The following is a 23,967-nucleotide window of genomic DNA, read 5'->3' on the forward strand; positions in this document are numbered from 1 at the left end:
CTGCCCCAACAATGCACCAACATTTAACAGTGCTGATAGATGCCAGGGTGGTGTGTTGTAAAAATGTGTATTCACAAATATTGATTGTGGTTCAAATAAATTTTTCTTTGAGGAGGAGATGTGATCAGTTGGGTAAGTTACAGATTGGAATTTGAACTGGGCTCAGGTATAGCTTCCCCTTCATCCAGTAATTGTGTGTGCTCCTAATGGTTACAGGACTAAGGCCCTCATTACAACCCTGGCGGTCGGTGATAACTGTAACTACCACCAAATTATGACCATGGCGGAAAGATCTCCGAAAGACAGCCAATGTACCACACAGACCGCCAGGGCGGAAACAACATCCACCACAGCGGTAGCCGCCTACAGCCAGGCGGAGGTCAGTGTTACGCCCACCATATTAAGACCCTGCAAACCACCACCTTTTCTGGGACGGTATCATCGACAACAAAAGCCTAGCGGAACTGAGCGCAGAAGTGAAAGGACTCACCTTTGGAGACACAGGGAAGAACCACGCCAGCATGGAACCCGAACTGCGTGTATTCCCAATGATATTCTACGTTCTGCTACACCACGAACACCAACGCCGGCAAAAAAGACGACGGTGAGTACAGCCGCCGAGCACACGGGGGGGCGAGAGTGACACACACACGCACAACACACACCCCACAAAACACACCCCACACACACACACACACACACACCCACACACACACCATACACACAACCAGATGAACAAGAAAAACTATTTATCCCCGTAAATCAACTGAATAATGCAAGGACAAAACGATTTAGCCAAAGTGTTTGTAATAAGATCAACACAGTGGAAATAATAAGTTAGGCAATATAACCGATATATACAAATTTACTGAAAAAGGGTCACAGCCCAGTCCTCAATTTGCATGGGCCACATGGCCACAGGCCAAAGTCCAAGGCCCCACTTGTCACCTGCTTCAACATGGAGAGAGCACTGCAGGAGCACCAATTGGTCAATAGCCAGGCACCTTGGAGGGATGGGAGATGGGGTGTGGGTGCACCTCAGCCTGGAGATTAAACAAGCCCACTGGTTCTGGAGGGGGCAACATGCCCTGTGCCTGATCCTGGGGAGTGATGGGACACAGTCTCTCAGGTGGGTGTCTTGCCCACTGGTTCTGGAGGGGGCAGCATGCCCTGTGATTGGTTCTGGGGAGTGCAAGGCCACAGTCTCTCAGGTGGGTGTCTAGCCCACTGGTTCTGGAGGGGGCAGACCACACAACAGCTTCTGGAGGCAGGATTACATAGTGTCGGACGGCAGTGATGGCTGCACAGTGGTGGTGCTGCTGGTATGGGGAGGCTCCTGACATCCCCTGCACCTTCAGACGGATGCACAACCATGGTTGGTGGTGGGGGCTCCGTCACAGGTGCTGGTCCAGGTGCCTTGCCCTTCCTGCCTGCTGGTGCAGGCTCCTTGCCCCTGCTGCCTGTTGGTGCAGGCTCCTTGCCCTTTGCCCTTCCTGCCTGCTGGTGCAGGCTCCTTGCCCTGCCTACCTGCTGGTGCAGGCTCCTTGGCCTTCTTGCCTGCTGGTGCAGGCTCCTTCCCCTTTAGGCTGGCTGGTGCAGGCTCATTCCTCTTCAGTACATGTGGCCTGGATCCCTTTCCACCACGGGTGGGTGCATTTAGGACTGAGCCCGTGGACTGTGTGGCTGAGGTGCTTAACTGGGTTCGTGATACCCTGGCCATACGTGGGGGAGGCGGGTAGGGAAGAGGTCCGTGGTGGATAGGAACAGTTTTTTAGGGACATTGGGACAGGAACAGGGAGAAGGAATGGGAGTGGAGGATGAGGGAGTGGTTGTTGGTGTCTGCTTGCTGGATTGGGGTGCAGGTGCATGGGCTGTATGCTGTTGTGACGTGGATGGCTGTTGGGTGTCTGAGTGCTTGTGTTTGTGTACTTTAGGAGGAGGGGGGACAGAAACAGTGGGAGAGGACACAGGGGACGTGTGTATGGATGTTGTGGAGTTGTCTGCCAGTGAGGTGTGGTGCTTGTGTTTGCCTGTGACACACTTGGGTGTTGTCTTGTGTGCATGCTCATCTGAATGTGTGCCTGGGATAGGTTGGGGTTGAGGGGAATGGGACTGGGCAGTGGAAGTTGGAGGGAGGACAGTAGAAACAGGGACAATGGCTGCCATCAGAGAGGAGGCCAGAGCCTGAATCGATCTCTGTTGGGCCGCTAATCCAGTGTGATTGTTGCATCTGGGCTGCTAGCCCCTGGATGGCATTCACAATGGTTGACTGCCCTACAGAGATGGATCTCAGGAGGTCAATAGCCTCCTCACTCAGGGCAGCAGGGCTCACTAGGGCAGGACCCGAGGTGCCTGGGGCGAAGGAAATTCCGACCCTCCTGGGTGAGCGGGCACAGGCAAATCGATGAGGGGCTGCTGGGAGGGCGGTGCTGGTACGGAGGTGGTGGATGTACCTGTAGCTGAGGTGGCACAGAAGTGTCCGCGACCACTAGGGAGCTTCCATCGGAGGAGGTATCTGTGTCTGAACTGTCCCCTCCAGTCTACGCCGTGGTGCTCATCTCCCCCTCTGTCACACTGGTGCCTTCACCGTCGGTGGACTATGCCACCTGCGTCCTGTGGGATGCAGCTCCCTCCGTCGCCGGTGCCTCTGCTGCTCCGCCAGATGATGCTAATGCACATAAGGACAGGATGGCAAAACAAAAGGGGGGGGGAGGATAGACTGGGTCAATGGCTGCACCAACACCACTGTTGGCGTACACAGCACACTCACACACTGGGAACAGGCCTACGCACTATGCATTGCACTACCAGAGAAATGGCTTGCCACCAAGGCATGGGGAGGGGCACACACCGCCAACTGAAGCATACCTGGGACCCACCCAGCCCTGACCCGTAGTGGATGCTTACGAGCTAGGTAGCAGGATTATCCCTTCTGAGCCCTAGCTACCAGGGGACCTACGCTGTAATGTCAGGCCTGGCCTAGGGGCACCCACTGACACACATCCCGCACCCGGATACCACCCTACCATGCGTAAGTTGTAATGATGGGCACTGTACTCACCCCCTTGTGGCTGCTGTGATGCCCTCAAGCACCCATCCAGCTCTGGATAGGCCACTGCCAGTATGCAGGCCATCAGCCGGACCAGGGTTCGGGCACCCCTTCCTCGTTGGGAGGCCATCCCCAGCTGGGCCTCCGCCGTCTTCCGTGCCCAGCGTCTCAGGTCCTCCCACCGCTTGCGACAGTGGGTGCTCTGCCTGCCATAGACCCCCAGGGTCTGCACCTCCTTGGCGATGGCACACCATATACCCTTCTTTTGATGGGCACTGACCTGCAGAGGCAATACACACAGGAAAATAACATTAGACAAACAGTCCTGCCTGTTACACGTATGGCCCACCATACCCATTCCCATCACCATTGCCACACACATGGTCCAGCCCACAACCTATACGCCACCAAGAGGACATCCACCCCCTTACACAAGGCCTTTACACACACAACTTCATGCATTCATGCCACATGCATCGTGCTCACAGTGTACTCACCTGGGTCTGGAGGCCCATACAGCAGTCCGTACTGGGGTAGGACCCCATCCACCAGTCTCTCCAACTCCTCCGACGGGAAGGCTGGGGTCTTTTCCCCAGTCACACGGGCCATGGTAGGTTCCAGACACAGGTCACAGCAGCACATGCAGTGTAGGTCCTCTCCTATGGAAGGTCAGGTAGCAAGTGAGGAATCAGATAGAAAATGGCGGTCACGTCCACGGCGGTGCATACCGTCACCGCTGGCGTAGATCACCATTGGCCACTGTACCCCATAGGGCCCAATGTTAACCAAAGAGGAGTTGCACTGAGGTTCCAGACTACCTCCCGCAACGGCGCACACGTCAGCGGAATTACCTCATTTTCACCTGTCCCTCCACACAGGACTGGCAGACACCATTTCAGGATGTGGTGGGGAGGGGGGGGGGGGAAGACAAGCAGAGCAGGCCCTGGAATAATGCTGCGTCACAGGAGGTATTAGCACATACTGGACAAATCACAATGACCCATTACATGTTTACAGGATGCAAACTACTGTTGTAGCTCCATTGTTCAGTTTGTGACCGGCTCCTCACTCTTTTGTCCCTTAGATTCCTACCGCTGCAGATGAATAGGAGATGGCGACATCCCCCCATGTACAGACCCCTAGTGGACTTAGTAACACTGGAGGACAGGCACATTATCCTCACCTGTAGACCTGACAGGGCCACAATCACAGAGCTGTGTGCCCAGTTGGAACCTGACCTGATATCTGCTATCCATTATCCCACTGGGATCCCCCCTCTTGTGCGAGTGCTATCAGTACTCCATTTCCTGGCAACTGGTTCTTTCCAAGTGACAGTGGGCTTGGCAGCAGGAATGTCACAGCCAATGTTCTTAATAGTGCTGACAAGAGTGTTGTCTGCCCTGATAAAACACATGTGCAGCTACATTGTTTTTCCCCAGGTTGAGGATTTGGCTACAGTGAAGGCCGGGTTTTATGCAATGGGACGTATCGCCAGCATAATTGGGGCAATTGATGGTACACATATTGCATTCGTCCCCCCATGGCAGAATGAACAGGTGTTCAGGAATCGTAAGAGTTTCCACTCCATGAATGTTCAGATGGTGTGCTTGGCGGACCAGTACATCCCCCACATCAGTGCTTAGTATCCTGGTTCGGTGCATGATGCCTTTATCCTAAGGAATAGCAGCATCCCAAATGTGATGTCCCAACTACAGAGGCAAAGGGTGTGGCTAATAGGTGAGCCCTAGTTCCCACCCAGTAGATGTTGGTGTATGGGTATGGTGTGGGCCATATCTGATAGTGTGTGGCTAAATGTTGTCCCTCAATATTTGCAGGTGACTCTGGTTACCCAAACCTATGATGGCTGCTGACCCCTGTGAGGAATGCCAGGACAAGGGCAGAAGAATGTTACAATGAGGCACATGGGCGAACCAGAAGGATAATTGATAGGACCTTTGGCCTCCTGAAGGCCAGGTTCTGGTGCCTCCATCTAACAGGTGGATCCCTGTGCTACTCACCAAAGAAGGTCTGCCAGATAGTGGTGGCATGCTGCATGTTGCATAACCTGGCCCTCGGACGCCATGTCCCATTCCTGCGGGAGGAGGAGGCTAGAGATGCCTGTGTGCCAGCAGTAGACCCTGTGGACAGTGAGGATGAGGAGGCAGAGGATGAGGATGAGGACAACAGAACATATGTGATCCGACAATCCTTCCAGTGACACACAGGTAGGACAGTGTTACTTTACATTTCAATGACTTTGGTTGTAATTTGTGTGGCAATGGCAGGCTGCTATTTTCCACTTCTAGCCCTACTTTCTGTTCCCTCTGGCAATTTATTTTGCAGATGTTGGTGACCTGACATATACTCCTGGTATGATCACTACAGCCAGCTACAGGTTATTAATCTATGTTCATTCTATGTACAGTTGATTTGTAATGTTTGTACTTGTTTCAATGAATACATATGTGATATACAGGACATACTCGAAATGTTTTTTTCAAAGGGTGTTTATTAAAGTGCTAATATATAGTGGGGCAAGTGAAATGAGATGGGGTGATGATGGAGGAAAGTCCAGGGTATTGTTCCAGTATGTTTGTACCACAGGTGCATTGTCCAAGGGGACATAGTAAGGGGAGCAATGGCAGTTCAAGTTGGACAGGGTGACAGAGTGGGGCACAAGGGTGACAATCAGGAGAGTCTAATTTCCTGGCAGGGGTCTTGGCAATTGTCTCTGGCTTCTGTCTGGATCACAGGGAATGTTTGGGGGGTGGTTCACCTTCTGCAGGGGGAGGGGTGCTGGTGGCCTGTGAGTCCTGTGGTGAGGCCTCCTGGTCACTGGCAGCAGGAAGGTGGAAGGCTGTTCAGATGTCTGGCTAGTGGCAGGGGCCCGCTGGTTTGAGACTGCCTCCCCCATAATGTTGCCCATGTCTGCCAGCACCCCTGCAATGGAGATCAGGGTGTTGTTAATGGCCTTCAGGTGTTCCCTGATCCACTAGTACTGTCCCTCCTGCAGCCGCCTGTTCTCCTGCACATTGTCCAGGATCTGGCCCATCGTGTCCTAGTAATGTTGATAGGCTCCCAGGATCTAGCCAAGTGCCTCCTGGAGAGTCGATTCCCTGGTCCTGTACTCCCCCTGGCGCACAGCAGTCCTCCCAGTGTCCCTGTTGGCCTTTGCCTCTGTCCCCTGAACCATGTGCCCATTGCAACTGACCACAGGTCCCTGATTGTCTTTTGTGCGAATTGTGCCCTGGGGTCCCTGTAGAGGTGGACACACTGCTGATTGACGTGTCCTAGGGACAGAGGTATGGGTACGCTGGGTGGGTGCTGTGGTGGTGTTTACAGATGGGGGAGGCTCTGTGATGGTGTGTGACTGGGCCTGGGTAACCAGTTGTCCAGTGGTCCCTGATGGGCCAGGTAGGTCATCCAGATCCTGAAGACCAGAGTTGCTGTCATCACTGTGGGCCTCTTCAGTTGGGGGACTGGATAGTGCTGGCACCTCCTCTCCGCTGCAATTGGCTGGGGTACCTGTGGGGATTTAAATGTTGTGTTATGGTTTCTGTCTGACACATTGTACATCCGCGGCTTCCCCTCTATGGTTGGATTTGCCCTGCCAGCTTTCACTTGTGTATGGTGAAATAGTTAATTCTCTACAGTGTGCATGATTTAGTGATGAGTGTCCATGCAGGGCTGTGAGGGGTGTCCATGCACTGGTACAGCATGCAGGGTTTGGCATTGGGATGAGTGGGTTGTGATGGTGGGGTGTGTGGGATGTAGTGGAGTGATGGGGGTGAGGGTTTGTGATGGCATGCAGGTAGGGGGGTGATAAATGCAGAGAGTTGACTTACCAGAGTCCATTCCTACTCCGGCCAGGTCCTCAGGATGCAGTATTGCCAAGACTTGCTCCTCTCATGCTGTGAGTTGTGAGGGTCCACCGCCAGTCCTCTGTACAGCGAGCTTGTGTCTTGCTGCAGTGGAACGTATCTTCTCCCGTAGGTCGTTCCACCTCTTCCTGATGTCATCCCTAGTTCTTGGGTGCTGTCCCACGGCGTTGACCCTGTCCACGATTCTCCGCCATAGCTCCATCTTCCTAGCTATAGATATCTGCTGCACCTGTGCTCCAAATAGCTGTGGCTCTACCCTGACGATTTCCTGCACCATGACCCTTAACTCCTTCTCTGTGAAACGGGGGTGTCTTTGTGGTGCCATGGGTGTTGTGTGATGAGTGTTGGTGAGGGTATGTTGGGTAATATGTTGGAGTGTGTGATGTGGAGTGCATGAGTGGTGTATAGGTGTGAATAGTGTGTGGGTCTAGTTGTGTCAGTGGTCTTGGTGTGTCTCTGCTGGCAATGGTTTGTAATCATAAAGGGTTGTGGGTAATATGGGTGTGTGTTTTATAGTGGTGTGGGTGTGGTGTGTGTATGGGAGTCAGGTGTGTGTTGTTTGAATTGTCCAATGTGGTGTTGTTTTGTAGGTGTCCATTGTGAGCGCGGAGGTATGTACCGCCAATGATTTACCGCCGTTGAATATCCTCCGTTGTGATTCATGGGTCATAATGGGGTGGGTGTAGTTCTGTTGGTGTAACGGTGTGGGTTTTGATACCGCCAGTTTATCACTGACCTTTGGTCTGACGGATTTGTGTATGTGGCTGAATAAGGACCGATTGGTGTGTGTCATAATATAGTGAATGGATATCCGCCGCCGCTGCGGTAAGTTGGCGGCCGTCAGTGTGGCGGTAAGTGGGATTTACCACCAATGTCATAATGAGGGCCTAAGTGTTAATGATTGAAGATTGCCAGTGCTTAAATTGGTGGTTACCCCAAATGCTCTCAAACCCATTACTATCTAAGTGGCATACCCATTATTTACATAGGACTCAGTCATGTGCCTGGCTTATGTAAATAATGTCCATATTTGGGTGGAACTTGGCATTGTTGGTATGGCTCATCTGTGACTTACAAAACTGGCATTGAACATACATTGAAAATTATTCAAATTACTATTATGTCTTTAATCAACAGCAAGTCCTATTAATTGCCAATCTACCCATCTGCTTGGTATTTCCAAGATGGCAGCAGAGTTCCTCCATGCCAAGTCCAGTTTGGTGAGGCAACCTTAACTGTCTAGTTCTGTCCAAATAAATACAACTACGCCAACACAGTAATAAGTACTCTCATTTTAATATATTTTCACTCCATAAATCAGCCTAATATTGAGATGATGAGACACTCTGCCAATTTATTCAGTACCCTAGAGATGGCGGCAATGTTGTAGCATTGAAGTCCTGTGCCACAGTCCTACGTGAGGTGTCCACAAGCTGCCAGTTTCTTCACCACTTCCAAGGTAATGGAAGTGTTGTAACACCACAGTCCTGCATTGCAGTTCTAAATGACGTGGCAGAATGGTGCAGTCTCATCACATCTCCAGGTAAAGCAGTGTGATCTTTTTAAGGGATCTGTGAACTGCAGGGATTTAACTCAAGGTGGACTGGTGTCATGGGAGTGATGCATCCCCTAAGAACTGGGAGCATAGCATGTTTTATGGCAATACGTTGGCAGACTTTCACCTTATAAGCATTGCTCTATTCAGACATAACATTTAAAAACTGTAACTTTTTTGCCTAATTGAAGTAAACTGGGACACTGATTGATGCTAGGTGATAATTTAAGTACTTTCCACCAGTGAGAAAGAATAGTGTGCTCACTCCTTACTTTCACACCACTTGGTGTTGGACTTTGCTTGTATGGTGTTGCACTGTGTGCGCTGTTTGTAGAGAACACAAGTGACCTATACAAAATTGCCTCTGAGAAACCATGTTATATATACCACAGGAAGAAAATTGTGTAGTATTGAATAGAAACAAACAAGGTTTAATTCAGTTTCTCATTGAATGATTGATGACCTTCTTAAATTGATGCGTTCCCTCTATTTCAACAGGTCACCATGCCGAATGCTGCACTCTCCCGATCTGCGTGCAGCTGTTTTTTTACACCTTTTCCCTTCTTCATCTATAGACAATTAGACACACAACACCTTACAGGGTTGGGTTAGAGTAGACGTAGGGTAGGACCAGTTGTGATGAAAGCCCCAGACCTGGTTAGGGCCGTATACCAGGGGGCAGAAACATGTTGACTTTAGACCAATTTGCATTGCACGGACTCTACAGCACACCGTTTTTACAGCAGGGAGTGAATGACTATAGGATCTGCACAACACTTGACCCCTTGTGCATTTTTAAGCTGAGCAGATCCCTGTGGCCTCTCTGATCTGATAGGGAGGCATACTAATTCTTAAAGATTACTAAGATTTCCAAGAAGGGCTCTTGCCCCCCCCCCCCCCCCCCCCCCCACGCGCACACACACTCAATGTAGTGATAGACTCAATTTCGCTTTGCATTCTGTCTTAATGTAAAAAAGATCCAGTGTAACTTGTCTATTTCTCATAGTATATCTGTGATTAATACAATGCAATAAATGACTAATTAAAGCATCTACAATGGTGATGATGATGCTGCTCATCCTCGTTACGACTGGTCATATGAGTACTATATAGAACCGCATTATCGAAGTGTGCCAGAGTTGAACGTCCTAGCAAACCTTCACAATGATTTCGATGAGATGATGTCAGGCTACTTTGCTAGGTTTCCACCCAGCTTAGTTCTATCTTCCTGGTGAGCATCCAAGACCAGTGACAATTTCCTTGCCACAGAAAGTTCCTCTGCTGTCAGTGAAATCTGCTCCGATATCACCTTCACCTCCGTAATATACAAACACATCAGATGACGACCACAGTGGGGAAGAAGAACTGCCAGAGCATCCTTTGGATCCGCCAGACTAGTGAGATGATCACATTGCACCAACCACTTCTGAAACTACTCTGCATCATGCAGATTCTCCTCCAGAAATCATTGCTCATTTCCATTCTCTGGTAGCGAAAGCCTCCAAGAGGCTTCAGTTGCCCATGATATTTACAGTAACTGACCGTTTCCTGTATCCTTGGAAGGAGGTACCTATGTAATATATAAAAGCAATCCCCAATAATTGACTTTATTTGACAAGAGGGAGTAGAAATAATGAAGGCATCCGTATCTGTTCTAACCCTGATCTCTCATCTGGATAAAATAGTTGGACACCAGATAATACTCCAGCCTGTCTGACTGGTCAACCTCATGCTGACTCTGTAGCACTGCAAGTTACCTAATCCCACTTCGCCCTGTACTGACCTTCTTGGCTGGGTAGGACGGAAAATTGACAGTTTTTGAAAAGTGGAGTATCCACACTAGCAACAACTTCATTCAAAGCTGTCTAAGCGCTGGCCATAGCAGGCCATTATAATAGGCAAGTATGGGTAGACACAGCTTCATATTTAGATCTTCTCCCAGAAGACAAAAAGCAGGAAGTGGATGACATTATAAGATAGGGAGAGAAAACATTGGTGGCTTAGATCGAGGGGCAGTGGATATAATCTAAAGGTTTCAGGCAAATGGTTGTAAGAGCTGCTGTCCTAAGATGCAATAGTTGACTTTGATCAACATTTTTTCAACCTCAGGTAAAGCATCTCTTACTTGATATACCATTCGATGGAGAGCACATGATTGAATGCTATCTAAATGAAGCTCTATAAGGAATAGAATCAGACCTGGACACTGTCCTATCTCGGGTGGTTCTGCAGCACAGAAAGCAGGCTCTCTTTAGGTATGGAAGAGGCAGGGGTACACAGTCATTTAGCAGAGGTTTCCAGGCGCAAAGATAACTATAACAACAGCTACAGCTGTCATCTTATTTTCACTAACCATATTACCAACAAAAATCTGCATCTTTCGTCATTCCGATTCCAAGTACCCATTTACTGGATGGCCCCGTAATGTGGATTGATGCATTAAAGCCAAAGAGGCAGTGTATAAGCACAGGCTACCCCCAAATGTTTACGAGGGTAAATAATCATCACTGTGAGACATATCTTGAAAGCTTAACTTTAGCTTTACTTTAAATCTTTGGTTTTGAACAGGCACTCTGAGGACCAGGGAAGTAGGTATTTTATTGACCTAGACTCTGAGGGTCCAAGTCTATACAGTAGAAGACAGCCAGCTGTGGAGCTTTGTCCCCTATGGTTGATGGAATGTAGGTGGTCCAGAAAAGCGAGAGCAGTGTCCACATGGGGAAAGGCCAGTGGCACTGGGATTCTGGCTCTGGACCTAAACTAAGTACAGGGAGTAATCAGAGTTTTACCCACTTGAATCCTTGGACCGGGGTCCAAATAGCATTCATTGGAAGATTAGAAACATTTGGGGCACCTGTGAATGCTGCTGTGTTCATGATCTGAGCATTCATCCACTATGATTGAAACCAGGACATTTGCTGCTGCAAGTAATTCAAACTGATTTTAAAGGAAGAGGAAGAAGTGTTCTTAAAACCTGTTCTGTCTTAAAACGATTCCCTGGGGGCCATTGCTTGAGTTCAGTGCGAAACGTGAATGCAGTGCTTTCCCTTATGGATGTTTTTGATTTATGTCTGGAAACAGCCTATCTCCTGACCCTAACATCATGTTATTTCTTTGTTGTGTCATTCTGTTGTTTTATTTTCAACTAGGTTGGGTTGGGAATTGTACTTCTTTATTTCCTAACTGTAAAGTAGCAGACCTCAGATACAGTATAATCTCCTGTTTTCTTTATCCTTCCTGGTCAAAATCCAAATGTTAACTACTGTTGTATCCATGTTCACATCCAGATCATCAATGGTTTAAGGCGGTTTGACATCCAGTACCAAGGCGACCCTGATCTCCAGCCAATCCGCAGCTATGAAAATGCTACCCTAGTACGCTTGTTGTTCCGGCTCTCAACTACATTGAATGAAAGGGTAGGTGCATTGGAGTTAAATACACATAGAATCTTAAAGGTCTTCTGCTTTCTGTGTGATCTTTCTTGTTTGAATCATTAGCATGAAGGGAACAGTACAGTTTGAATGTTGCATTCTTGGGCCTCCCGTCAGACTTGACCTGTGAGCAAACTGTTTGAAAAGCTTTCCCAGCAGCAGTATTGCGGTTAATACCCTGAGCCTTTAAACATTTCGCTATTCTGACCCGGTTATGAATATCAACCAATATAATAGGTCTCAGGTGATCCTGTGACTGCAATTAAACCTTTGGCCACACAGTTAACACATCATTCACTGACAAAAGGTGGCATTGACATTATTGATGAGTCTACAGTAAGCTACGAAACAGTTAAAAAAAAAAAAAAACAGTGATTGGTGGAATGCTTGAATTATTCTCCGCAACTAGTAATCACTCTGCCCGCATCCCAATCACTTGTTACTATGCATACCATATCACCTCAGTTTGGACCTAGCTCCGTGCAAATCAGTCTTGACCCTGCTCCAATAGAACAGTCCAGCCCGATCTGCCATCCCCTGCCACAGCCACATCTCCGCCCACCTGAGAGATCTACACTGGCTCCCCGTCAACAAACGCATCACTTTCAAACTCCTGACACACGCTTACAAGGCCCTCCACAACATCAGACCTGCCTAACTCAACCTCCGGCTCTCCGTCTACACACTCCAGGCAACTCCGCTCTTCTCAACTGGCTCTCACCATCATCCCTAGGATCCAGAAGATCACGGCTAGAGGAAGATCCTTCTACCTCACTGTGCAGACCTGGAACATGCTCTGCTTCACCTCAGGCAGTCACCATCGCTGGCTCAGTCTAGGAAGGACCTCGAGACCTGGCTCTTCAACTGAAGTGCATCTCCCTTCAGAGCATTGAGACGTCCCTGGGTGATAAGACACGCTTTACAAACACTTGATTGATTGATTGAAGGTAGGTCCTCCCTGAACCGGAACACAAGCAACTCAGGACCGGGTTTGCCCTATTTACGGACTCTTGAGTATGTACAGCTTGGTTCCAGAGACACAGCATGCATGGGACCCACATCTGAGTATATCCTTCCCACTTAGGGTGACACAATAAGTACAAAAAAACATAGATGGATGGAATGCTTGAATTAATCTTAGCCACTGGGAATCATTCAGGGACGCATCACAATCCTTTGTTATTTTGCACACCATGTCACCTCAGTTTGGACATAGCTCTAAACAGCATACAGCTGAGTCAAAACTGAGGTGGCATGGCATGCAAAGTTACAATGAATTGGGATGTGGCCTGAGTGCTTACAAGTGGCTGAGATTAATTCAAGCATTCCATCCATTACTGTTTTGTGTACTTTTTATGAAACACTTAATAACATTGAAAGCATTACTTTTATATTTTCTGTTCTTAGTACTTTATGAATTTTGTCTGCCTCTCCTTTTGTACATATTCACTGCTACTGTTTTGCCGCGTTAATAATTCTTCATTCTTGTTTCCATTGTAATATTGTCCTCATCCTCATGCCAGCTCCCCCCTGTGACAGTGTCCTGTCTAGCTTGCCCGCAGCCACCCTCTGCAGTCTTGGTTGATGCCTCCACTGCTTCGCTCTTTCTAATTTTTCCCTATCTTCTGCTTGTTTGTTTGCTCATTTTCCATCTCTTCTGCTCCTTTTTACCCTTCTTCTGCTTCTTTTTCCCTCTCTTCTGCTCATTTTTCTACTCCATTTTCCCTTTCTTCAGCTTGTATTTCTGGTCCTTTTTCCTGATTGTATTTCTGCTCTTTTTTTCACCTCTCTTCTGTTCGTTTTCTGCTCCTTTTCCTCTCTCTGCTGTTAGTTTTTTAGCTCCTTTTTCCCTCTCCTGTTTGTTTTTCTGCTCCTTTTCCCTCTCTTCTGCTCATTTTCTGCCCCTTTTCCCTCTTTTCTGCTCATTGTTTTGCTCATTTGCTCTCTCTTCTACTCGTTTTTGCCCCTAGATTGCCTTTCTACTCCTTCTCCTCTCTTCCTGCAGTTTCCCACTTCCCAATGCCCCACCCTCCCTCCAGGACCTACTTAATGGAGGCCACGGCGCAGCTGCGACAAAAGCAAGCCCCTCTGCACCCATCCGTGTCTGGACCATCCAATGCGCTGTCACCAACTAATGGAACACCTCAACTTCCAACTACAGACAGATACTAAGACCACGATAAGAGTCACCTTCATATACAGACACCTTGGACCCTAACCAGCTTTCTGGGATGCCATCTTTAACCTGATTGCAACACTACCCATCGACTCCTACCACTACCTCCTTCTCGGCAACCTCAATTTCCACATCAACTACTCCAAGACCACCACCCTCCTCGTGAATCTGAACAACATTGGCCTCACTCCACTGGTCACCAAACCCGCGCACAAAGCCAGTCACACTCTCGACCCCATCTCCACCACCAAATTGAGCCATGTCACAGAACTCACCTGGACCAACCATGCTATTGTCCACTTCACGATCTCCGATGCTCAGCACGCCATCTCCAAGCGTTACAGCTCCCCCTTCAGCAACTGGAGCAAGGGAAGGGAGACACAGTGGACACACACACCCTCAGCACTGCCCAACCCAAAGCATAATCAGACCTTGACCAAGCCATCCAGAACTTCTCTGCATGGATCACCAATTGGGCCAACAGTCATCCCATTGAAACCAGCAAAACCTTAAAACATGCCAGCTGCTACACCCCAGATCTTGGAACCATCAAGCGCAACTGTTACCGACTCAAGAAACAATGGCGGGCACAGGGAACTCCTCGAACAGAGCTACCCCTAAAGCACCCTTCAATAACTACCACTAACGCATCAAGGAAGCCAGGAAAGCAGCCATCACTGCCCACATTGACACTGCAGCCAACCACACGAAGCAACTCTTCAAAATAGTCAAGGAATTCTCCAACCCTACAGCCACCGAGATACCATCCACGCCTCACAAGAACTCTGCTGTACCCTTTCGGAATACTTCCACACCAAGCTTGTCACTATCTACAACAGTTTCGACCCCCCCAACCCACGTCTCTCAACCTTAACCATCTCAACCAACCAACGCACACTAGCAGAATGATCACCACCTGGTCTCTGCTCTCCACTCAGACCGCCACGGCCATCATGTCTTCCATTCACTCCGGTGCACCCACCGACCCCTGCCCCCACCGACTCTTCAACCTCAGAACCATCCCATTCAGCACCGAACTCACCAGCATCATCAGTACTGCCATCTTCATGGCAGCCCTCCTGGACAGAAACAATCAGAAATGAGACCTCCCTCCGAAAGAAACCCTCCGCTGACCCCAGCGATCTAAAAAATTATCGACCGATTTCCCTGCTCTCCTACCTGGCCAAAGAAGTTGAGAAAGCCATCAACCAACAATTCATCAAACACCTGTAGCAAAACCACCTACTTGACACCTCACAATCAGGTTTCCACACCAACCACAGCACTGAGACTGTGCTGATCGTTGTCAGACATCAGATCTCTGCTTGACCGCAGAGAAACTGTGGCCCTGATCCTCCTTGACTTCTGCTACGTGTGACCCCCATCTCCCACCACACCCGCATCGACAGACTCTACAACATTGGCATACAGCAAAACACCCTCAAGTAGATCGCCTCTTTCCTTACAGGTCACACACTGGGAATCTGGCTGCCTTCCTTCACCTCTGAACCAAAGGACATCCTATGCGGCGTACCCCAAGCCTCACCCTATTAAATACCTTCATGAACCCCTTTGCAGACGTCTTCTGATCTCATGGATTCAACATAATCTCCTACCCTGACGACACTCAACTATTCCTATCGTTCACCGAGGACCACTCTAACGCCAAAACAAACTTCCTCGACACAATGACCAATGTAGCCAGCTGGATGAGAGACAACTGCCTCAAATTCAACTCTGACAAGACAGAAGTACTGATCTTTGGGAAGAGCACCTCTGCTTGGGACCACAGATGGTGGCCAGGAGAACTCGGACCAGCACCCATAGATCATGCACGCAACCTAGGCATCACCCTCTTTAACTAACTGACCATGAAACGACAAGACAGCGCAGTTACCTTCTCCTGCTTCCACACCCTGCACATGCTCCACAGAATCTTCAGATGAATCAGTCAACACCAGAAAAAAAGTCACCAAGGCCCTCAATACCAGTTGCCTCAACACTCTCTACACAGGTATCCCCTCCTAACTCCTTAAGACTCCACACCATACAGAATGCAGAAGCCAGACTCATTCTGGACCTCCTCAAACAGACCCACATCACCCCCCACCGCAGAAACCTCCACTGGCTTGCCATCCAGAAGAGATGCCAGTTCAAGATCCTCTTTTACGCCTATAGATCTCTTCACAGTCAACGGCCGACTTACATCAACGATCAACTGAACTTCCATCTACCCTTAAGACACCTATGCTCCTTCTCTCTTACCCTCGTGCACACCCCCTGCATTCATCGTAGCCGCAGCGGGTGCCATTTCTTTTCCTACATCGTGCCATGACCTGGAACGACCTGCCCCCCACCTCCGAACAGCACCCTTCCTGGCAGACTTCAGAACAAAACTCACGACCTGGCTGTTCGACGGAGACTTGGCACCCTCAGCACCCAGATACCCCTAAGATTCACAGTGCTGCACTTTACAAATGCTGATTGATTGACCTTATATTTGGTGTTTTGTCAAACGCATTGAAGGAACTAGACATTTGATGGCTATATGTGCACTGTAATCACCAATCACCAGCCAGGATTAACATTTACCAGACTGTAACAGTTCTCTCAACTGTCCTTGTGTGTTTTTTTTTTAAAAAGCTCCAGTTGCAGAGATACCAGTCACCATGTTTGTTAAATGTAGGTTTTCTATTACAACAGACATGTCAGTAAAGGAGATACCTTTTATATTGGCACCTTGTGGGATTTGTCCATTAAACCACCTTTTTGCACTCCTGGTTTGACAGCCCTCGAAAAATCTACTTGCCCACTTGCTATGGCGAGTCATATTTTATCAGGTTGAGATATTTTTAGCCCCTACTTGCCCATTCTGGCGAGTGAACTTAATCTGGAAGGAACAGGTGTCCTGTTCATTCAGAAAGTGAATGAGCAATAAAGAAGCCTTTACATCTTGGTTTTATCTTGACATTTGGTGTCTGTTCAAAGACAGAGGTCAAATATCAGTTTGTCTTTTTACTAACTGTTTTTTTTATCTTAGCCTGGAAAATGGTGTTTACTTTTCCTTCTCTTATTACAGTTAGAGGTTTTTGTCAAGTAAACTGCCTGACAATCATTGTGAAACAAAAGACTATAAGATGTCATGTTTTTTTCCCTAACACAGCATTTAAACAGCTTGTTAATGAGTAGTACAAGTATTTCAAAATATATTAGGAAAGAACATTTTTTGTGTAATTCAGAAGTTGTTGCAAACAAACATTTAAATAGGAGCAAAACAAATCAGAACACTTTACTTGGTGATTTGCAAATGCCAAATATTTGTAAAAACTCTATTTCCAAATATTATACACTATACAGTTTTATAATTTAAACCATGTCAGTGGGAAATGTTGTGGCCATTTCACTGGAAAATCTGCTGACTGCAAATAAGTGTATTACCACTTCAAGTTTCATGTATGTATTTATTACAAGTGATTGTTTTTCAACATGATTTTAGAAACACTTCTGTCCCCAGCCTGATGACAATCCAGTTAATGAACTAAGAGGCAAGTCGTCGATCATGTGTTTCCTGTATGCGGCTAGATTTGTATTATATTTGTAGCAAAAGTTTAGCCTATTAAATCAAACAAAAGTGTTTTATGTACAGCAGAAATGCTGAACTCTCATATTAGAAGGTACTCTCAAATGTGATAAAGAAGAAAGTGGCGGCTCAGTGAATTAAAATACTTGCTGAGGATCATATAATTGAAACCAGTTTATGGGTCAACAGCATTCTAACTTCATTGAGTAGATTATTTAAGTCACTAGACCTGCAGGTCTAGTAATTGTTTATGATTTTAAAGGCCTGTTTTACTCTCGAGCCTCCAGTGACAGTTTCTATCTTCTGTCTCGGGGGGGGTCTCGCCATTAATAATCATAAGCATTATTTAGTCCTGCACACACGAAAGGAGCCTGGAGCAATTCTTTCAAACTCACATTTTTTCAGTATCTTTGCCTTAGTTTGGCAAGGCCAGGAAGTACATGTAACAAAAATATACAATTTGCAGCCTTTAAACAGGCTATATTGCCAATCATGTTAATTTACTTGAAAAAATGGAAGAAAAAAAGCAAACATCTTTAAAAGTCACGAAGAAAATTTAAAAGGGACTTTTTAAAATCGTCCTTCACAAAATCTTTTTTAATTTTTTTTTAAAGTAAATGATTAGAAAGGTAGGGCTATGTAAAGGGCTGCAGCACTGAAACAAAGAGAATAGAACACTTCACCTTTAGGGCACCTTGACCTCCAGTGTTCCATCATGCCCTGCAGGTAGCAGTTTACCTAGTTCATTTTTCCAGCTCCTGGTTACAGAATTCTGGAGCAAAGCTCTGTCTTTAAGTTTTGTTTTTTTCTCACACTTTCACTTGAGTCTGTATTGAAGGCTGGACAAGTTGGCTTCTTGTGCAGAGTCCTTTGAGGTCAGCAGGCAGTCCAGCGTGGTCAGGTGCTTCTTTTCCTCATCTCCGAGGGCAACTCTTCTTTGTCTGGGTCTTCTCAGGTTGTCGAAATCTGAGTGCTAGGGTTCAGGGGTGCCACCTAAATACCCAATTTAGGGGTGTTGTGTTACCGCGAGTGCTAGGTGGTAGTCAATGGGCTGCCCACCTTTAGGGTGACTACACCCATTCTATAACCACTTCTGCTGGGAAATGGGCATGACCCTAACCCTAGTGGCATAATTCCTTTCAAACAATTTAAAAAGTAGTGTCCACTTCAGCTTGTCCATCTTAAGGGTGGGACTGGCATGAAGTGTGCACATCTCCTAATCTGCCTAATTTTCCTTCTGTGCTCCCGCCAAAAGTGGGGTCAGGGTGGCGGGGCATCATTTTCATCATCTGGAGAGACCTATGTCGCATTACAAAGGCAGCTAGGCCTTTAAAGCTTCCTGCCCTGAAATGTTCACCCTGCCTAGTGAGGTGATAACATCTCTGCCCAGTGCAGACTTTTGTCTCAGGCCACCGAGAGCCCTGGCTCTCACTTCGGGGCGCCAGAAATGCGTCTGTGGTGTCTGAACGGGTCAGGACTAATCAGTCAACACACAAGTAGTTGGTAGGTTTTCAGGGGGCACCTCTAAGGTGCCCTCTGTGTGCTTTTATTAATAAATCCATCACTGGGATCTGTGAGGGTTTATTATTCTGAGATGTTTGATACCAAGCATCCAGTGTCCAGCATGTGTCTAGGAATCGACAAAGACATAGTAGGGGCATATCTGCTCATGCATGTATTCCCTCATGTAATATAATGCACTCAGCCTTAGGGCTGTAAGGCCTGCTAGGTGGCTTGTATACATTGCATGCAATGTTATGGGACATGACACACAGGCTTTGTGCCACATTGTGTTTTCAATTTTGGGAGCACCTTGTCACACAGTCTGCAATGGAGGTCTGCATAAGGTTGGTGCTGGGTACCTCATAGTGGCACAAGTTGTGCTACAGCTCTGAAGGGCTCTCTTCCGTACCTATGCCCTAGGTACCAGAGATATCATTTACTAGGGACTTATAGGGGGCTAAAGGGCCAGGTCACATGGGGATCAAGTGAGTAGGTATCTTGTTTTAGGGAAGGAACAATGGCACTGGGGACCTGGTTAGCAGGAACCCAGTGCACTTCAGTCAAAGTTGCATACAAAAACAGGCAAAAAGTGTGGTAGGGGAGGTACTGCAACCAGACCCCAGCACCCTGCACTGTTTGAATGACTAGTTTTTCTCTGTCTTGTGAATATGTCCCAAAACAGTATTTTAAGTGTTAATCTTAAGCCAGTACCTCTCTTTTAACTCTGAGATCTCAGTTGTCAGAAAGGATTGCTAACTTCAAAATGGACTGACCATTATAATACATTGCCCTCATCCTGATTATGATATGCCTCCTCCAAATGAGCTATTTCAGACAGTACCCATCCTTAAAGTGGTTTTTCCTGTTGATGTCACTGTTTTGACTGTTTTGTGTTTTTTTTGTAGTTTGCAGACAGAATGGATGCATTGTGCTCGCAGGACAACTTTGTTGGTCGGTTCTGCCGCTTCCATCTGACCATTCCCATGCCAGCAGAGTATAGTCCTACAACGAGCCAGATGGCTGATGCGCAGACTCCCCGCATCCGACTGAGATTTCTGGCCAGCTATCGGACATTGCTCTCATTGTTTCTCTTCTTCATTGTTGCTTCTTTGTTCTCCATCGGCCCTGTAATCTGTACCTTCACCCTTGTCCTCTGCTATCTCATCTATGCTGCCGTAATGACTCTGCTTACTGTCCCCCCCAAGCCCCATCAGCATTGACAGACAGTCTTGCTTTTACACTTTTGATAAGATATGTGCACTGTAAAATTATTTTATATGAAAAAGATACATTGAGATGAAACATTTCAGTATTCTTCCTAGAGTATTTTTGTATATGATACTATCATGGATGTGTTTGGAAAACTCCCACTGTTTAATTTACTAAATGTGTAAGGAGATTTTCTATTCAGACTCCATATCTGAATGCCTTATGGAAGTACAACAGACACAATAACTCTGTGCATTGTAAGGTATGAGAATTCAATGCAGGGAAACACTGTGGTGATGTCACTACAATTGTCTCTATGGCAAATGTTATTCAGTGAAACCTGGGATAGGTACAGTTGGTGAGTCATGCTAAAATATAATGTTTCTGCTACTTGCAGCCGATTTGCAGTATCATATTGCTACATTAATAGTTGCTGATTCATACTTAAGCCAAAAGGGGTATCCACACATTTCAGAGCTTTAAAACTGCAGTGCAACACATCATCTAGATCTACATTGGTGGTACTGATCTTTCAGGGGGCATCTCCCTGCTTAAAGTGTTGAATATGAACTTCTACTGTAGATGTTTAAATCAAAGCTTCTAGCTCTCCATCTTGTCTGTTTGTTTTCTTTTATTATTATTGGGCAGGACTACTGTTTTTATTTACTGTCTGATTAATGTGCATGGAATTGGGTTCCCAAGAGGTTTATATATCTCCCTGCTTGTCTTAAGGTTCAACAAATCTAGGTTTTCCACGAGACATCTGGTTGCATCCTGAGAGCAATTAGTAACAATAGCTGCATAGTTTGTTATTTCACATGAATGAAAGCAAGACTTACTTACCAACTTACTTTGGTGGTTGCTGTCAAAAGTTTGGTAACTGCCAGCAGCTTAATAGTTTTGAAGAAATGGTAGGCCAGCCTTTGTACAGGAAAAACCTTTATTATTGGACAAAAGTGCACTATTCTTATAATGCTTCAAGAAGTGCTCTTTTTTAAATAATCTGGGATAGTGGTGCACAAAATGTGAAGGCACAGTGACTGTAATTTCAGTACAGCTCCTTCAAGCTTCACTGTGAGGTTATTGTTGAGATGGAAGACAAGTACATGGAAGCATCTGCATTAGAATAACTTAGGTTATGTAGCTGAAATACAATGCTGATGGCAACACGACTGTGCATGCTTCAGTGACAGTTTTGCAAAGTCTTATTATAGAAAGCACACAGTAGAAAATTAGACCCTAGTAAATAAAGACGAGATGGGGAAAAGATTGGGCTTATGGAATGCTGTAGTTCTTATACATGAATTGCACCTTTTACCATGTGGTGGAGCTGCACTGTCTTTATGCATGTGGAGCTGTGCCTTCCTTGCAGAGATGGATTTGCACATTCTGAATGGAGGCTGAGGTTTTTCATCTCAGACGTACATCACTGGATGCAAGCCTGATGGGAGCATTGATGTTTAATAGTAATACCTTTTTCCTTTATTCATTTTTGGAGTTTGAAGATGCGCTTTGTCATCCTATTAGTGGTCTGTCTCAGCAAGCATGGTTGTCTTGTGCCTGCTTCCTTGTGAGAGGCAAACGAAGTACTTGTACAGATGCAAGGAGTCAAGGAATCACATTTGAACAGACTTTGAAGAAATATTATTTTGCCTCATAAGATGCAATAAGATCATCCAATCTTGTTATTTTATTTGTTATATTGCTTTAGTCTTGTGTTTATGGTGGTATAAGCAAAACTGCAATTGCTAGAATATAAATACAGAACAGAACTTGATTTCCAGTGTTGGCTGGAGGTCCGTGAAATGGCTGCTCCAACAGAGATAGAGCACTTGGCTGTGACACCAAAAGTGACATCTGTCCTTCTTGATCTGTTTACCCTATTTAAACACTTATTAAACATTGCCTGTTTCTGGTAGCTTCAGATGTCTCCTAAAAAGTTCAACAATTTGTGACTTTCTTCATGGCAGTGGGAGTGCACATCAAGATCTTCCTGAGTGCTTTGACCTGTGCATAACAACACTGAAGGAGATCAAATCCACCCCCCTTTCCACTGGTCTGCAATCAGATTTATTGATAGAGATACCAGATGACTGTCACTGGTAACACAATGTGCTCTGGTCTTTTGTTTTGTTGTTACAGTGCATTGTACACTGGTAAATACGTCCATAGATTCAACTGGCCTTAGCTCAGGCTTCGACTTAAAGATTGCATTTGGTTGTCATATCATGAATTCCCAAAACAAGAGTAACTGTTTCCCTGGTAGTAGAGAGTTATATGTAAGCCTAATTGCATAAGGAGCTTTTGACTACACATAAATTCCCTGGTGGAGTGAGTGGGGCTGGACCCATGCTTTCTCTAAATATTTGATACTCCTCTTTTACACAAGGTCTCCTAGTTAGGCTGAGAAGGATGTTTTCCATCAAGATGTTGAGGCTTAAACTGCTGGGAAAGAATCCTGCTTAGATGGAGATTTTGTTGTTTTTCATTTCTCAGCAGTTTGTGCTTGAATTTAACCTTAAATGCAGCTTTAAACCCTTTTATTTTGGTCTACATACTGTTCTGTATTTTCAAAGTCTGTTGTATCAATCTTTATGCTTTTTTATAAAAACAATTCTTATTGGAAGTACATGTGATCCAGAAATTAAAAGTTGTCTAATTGTTTCCAAATATACAACAGTTAAATGTAAGTTTGTTTGCATCCATTTTGTGTCTCTACTATTTCCAGTGTCTTATTTTACAGCCTGCAAGTCAAAAAACTTAGTAAACTCATAGTTGAAAGTTACTTTGGAACTTGTAAATAAAATGGCAAGGATGTTTTTAAAGTGACTCTTGTGTTTAACCATAGTCTTTAATGAAATATGAATTATTGAATGCTGTCAACAAAACTGCATTGAGAAGCAAATCACTGTAGTACCCAGTGGATAGCTGATGGAAACACGTCCAATACAATGGAAGAGGTAACCCAGAGCCCTCCAGCAGAGAACTTGCATTGAAACACTTTGTTCCCACACCTTTGCTTCCCATTGGACTTATCTAGTAGCTTTCAGATTCTGTTCTATTTCTTTCCTAGATTATATGATTATTATCCTACAGTAGATATTGGTCAGTACAAAATCGGTGTCTCCCAGGTTTAAGATTTATGAATTGTGTGTAGTAAGAGACAATATTTCATTGCAGGGGGTTAGTGATAGAAATACTCTTAAACTGTGGAGGTACTGTCTATAGGATAACCTGTGATAGTAAGAACATAAATATCATCAAAATATTATTTGCTCCTAAGTCTCCATGTCAACATAAAGCCATGTTCTTATGGATACTTCTAACCAAAGATTTCTTGGCTTTAGAATATTCCCCAGGCAGCAGACTGGATCCAGAAACGTTTCATAGCACTTCTCCTGCGTCCCATTCAACAAACCCCTAACTGACACTCTGATTGGCACTTGGTGTACGCCTTTCTCTTGCCCAATTGTGAACAGTTGCCTGATTATTATTTTTTCAGCATCCTATTCCTGACAGTTTGGTGGTCCAAGCTTCGACAAGCAATGTGTGCCCTAATTCATTGCCCATGATCCCACCAAGA

The 23,967-nt window shown here is 46.2% G+C and overlaps 1 protein-coding gene across 4 annotated transcripts in view; it reads left to right on the forward strand.

The window, feature by feature from the left end:
* The window catches only part of SMPD4 (sphingomyelin phosphodiesterase 4), a 277,112-nt gene extending 253,899 nt beyond the window's left edge, over window positions 1-23,213 (forward strand). For all 4 annotated transcript variants that reach the window (XM_069215134.1, XM_069215137.1, XM_069215136.1 and 1 more), the window contains 2 exons: window positions 11,773-11,901; window positions 20,081-23,213. In XM_069215134.1, the coding sequence (XP_069071235.1) occupies window positions 11,773-11,901; window positions 20,081-20,395 (444 nt within the window). In that variant the 3' untranslated portion in view covers window positions 20,396-23,213. The remainder of the gene's footprint in view (window positions 1-11,772; window positions 11,902-20,080) is intronic.
* Window positions 23,214-23,967: the final 754 nt, after the last annotated feature.

This window comes from Pleurodeles waltl, chromosome 11 (assembly GCF_031143425.1).
Source record: "Pleurodeles waltl isolate 20211129_DDA chromosome 11, aPleWal1.hap1.20221129, whole genome shotgun sequence".
Taxonomy (NCBI): domain Eukaryota; kingdom Metazoa; phylum Chordata; class Amphibia; order Caudata; family Salamandridae; genus Pleurodeles; species Pleurodeles waltl.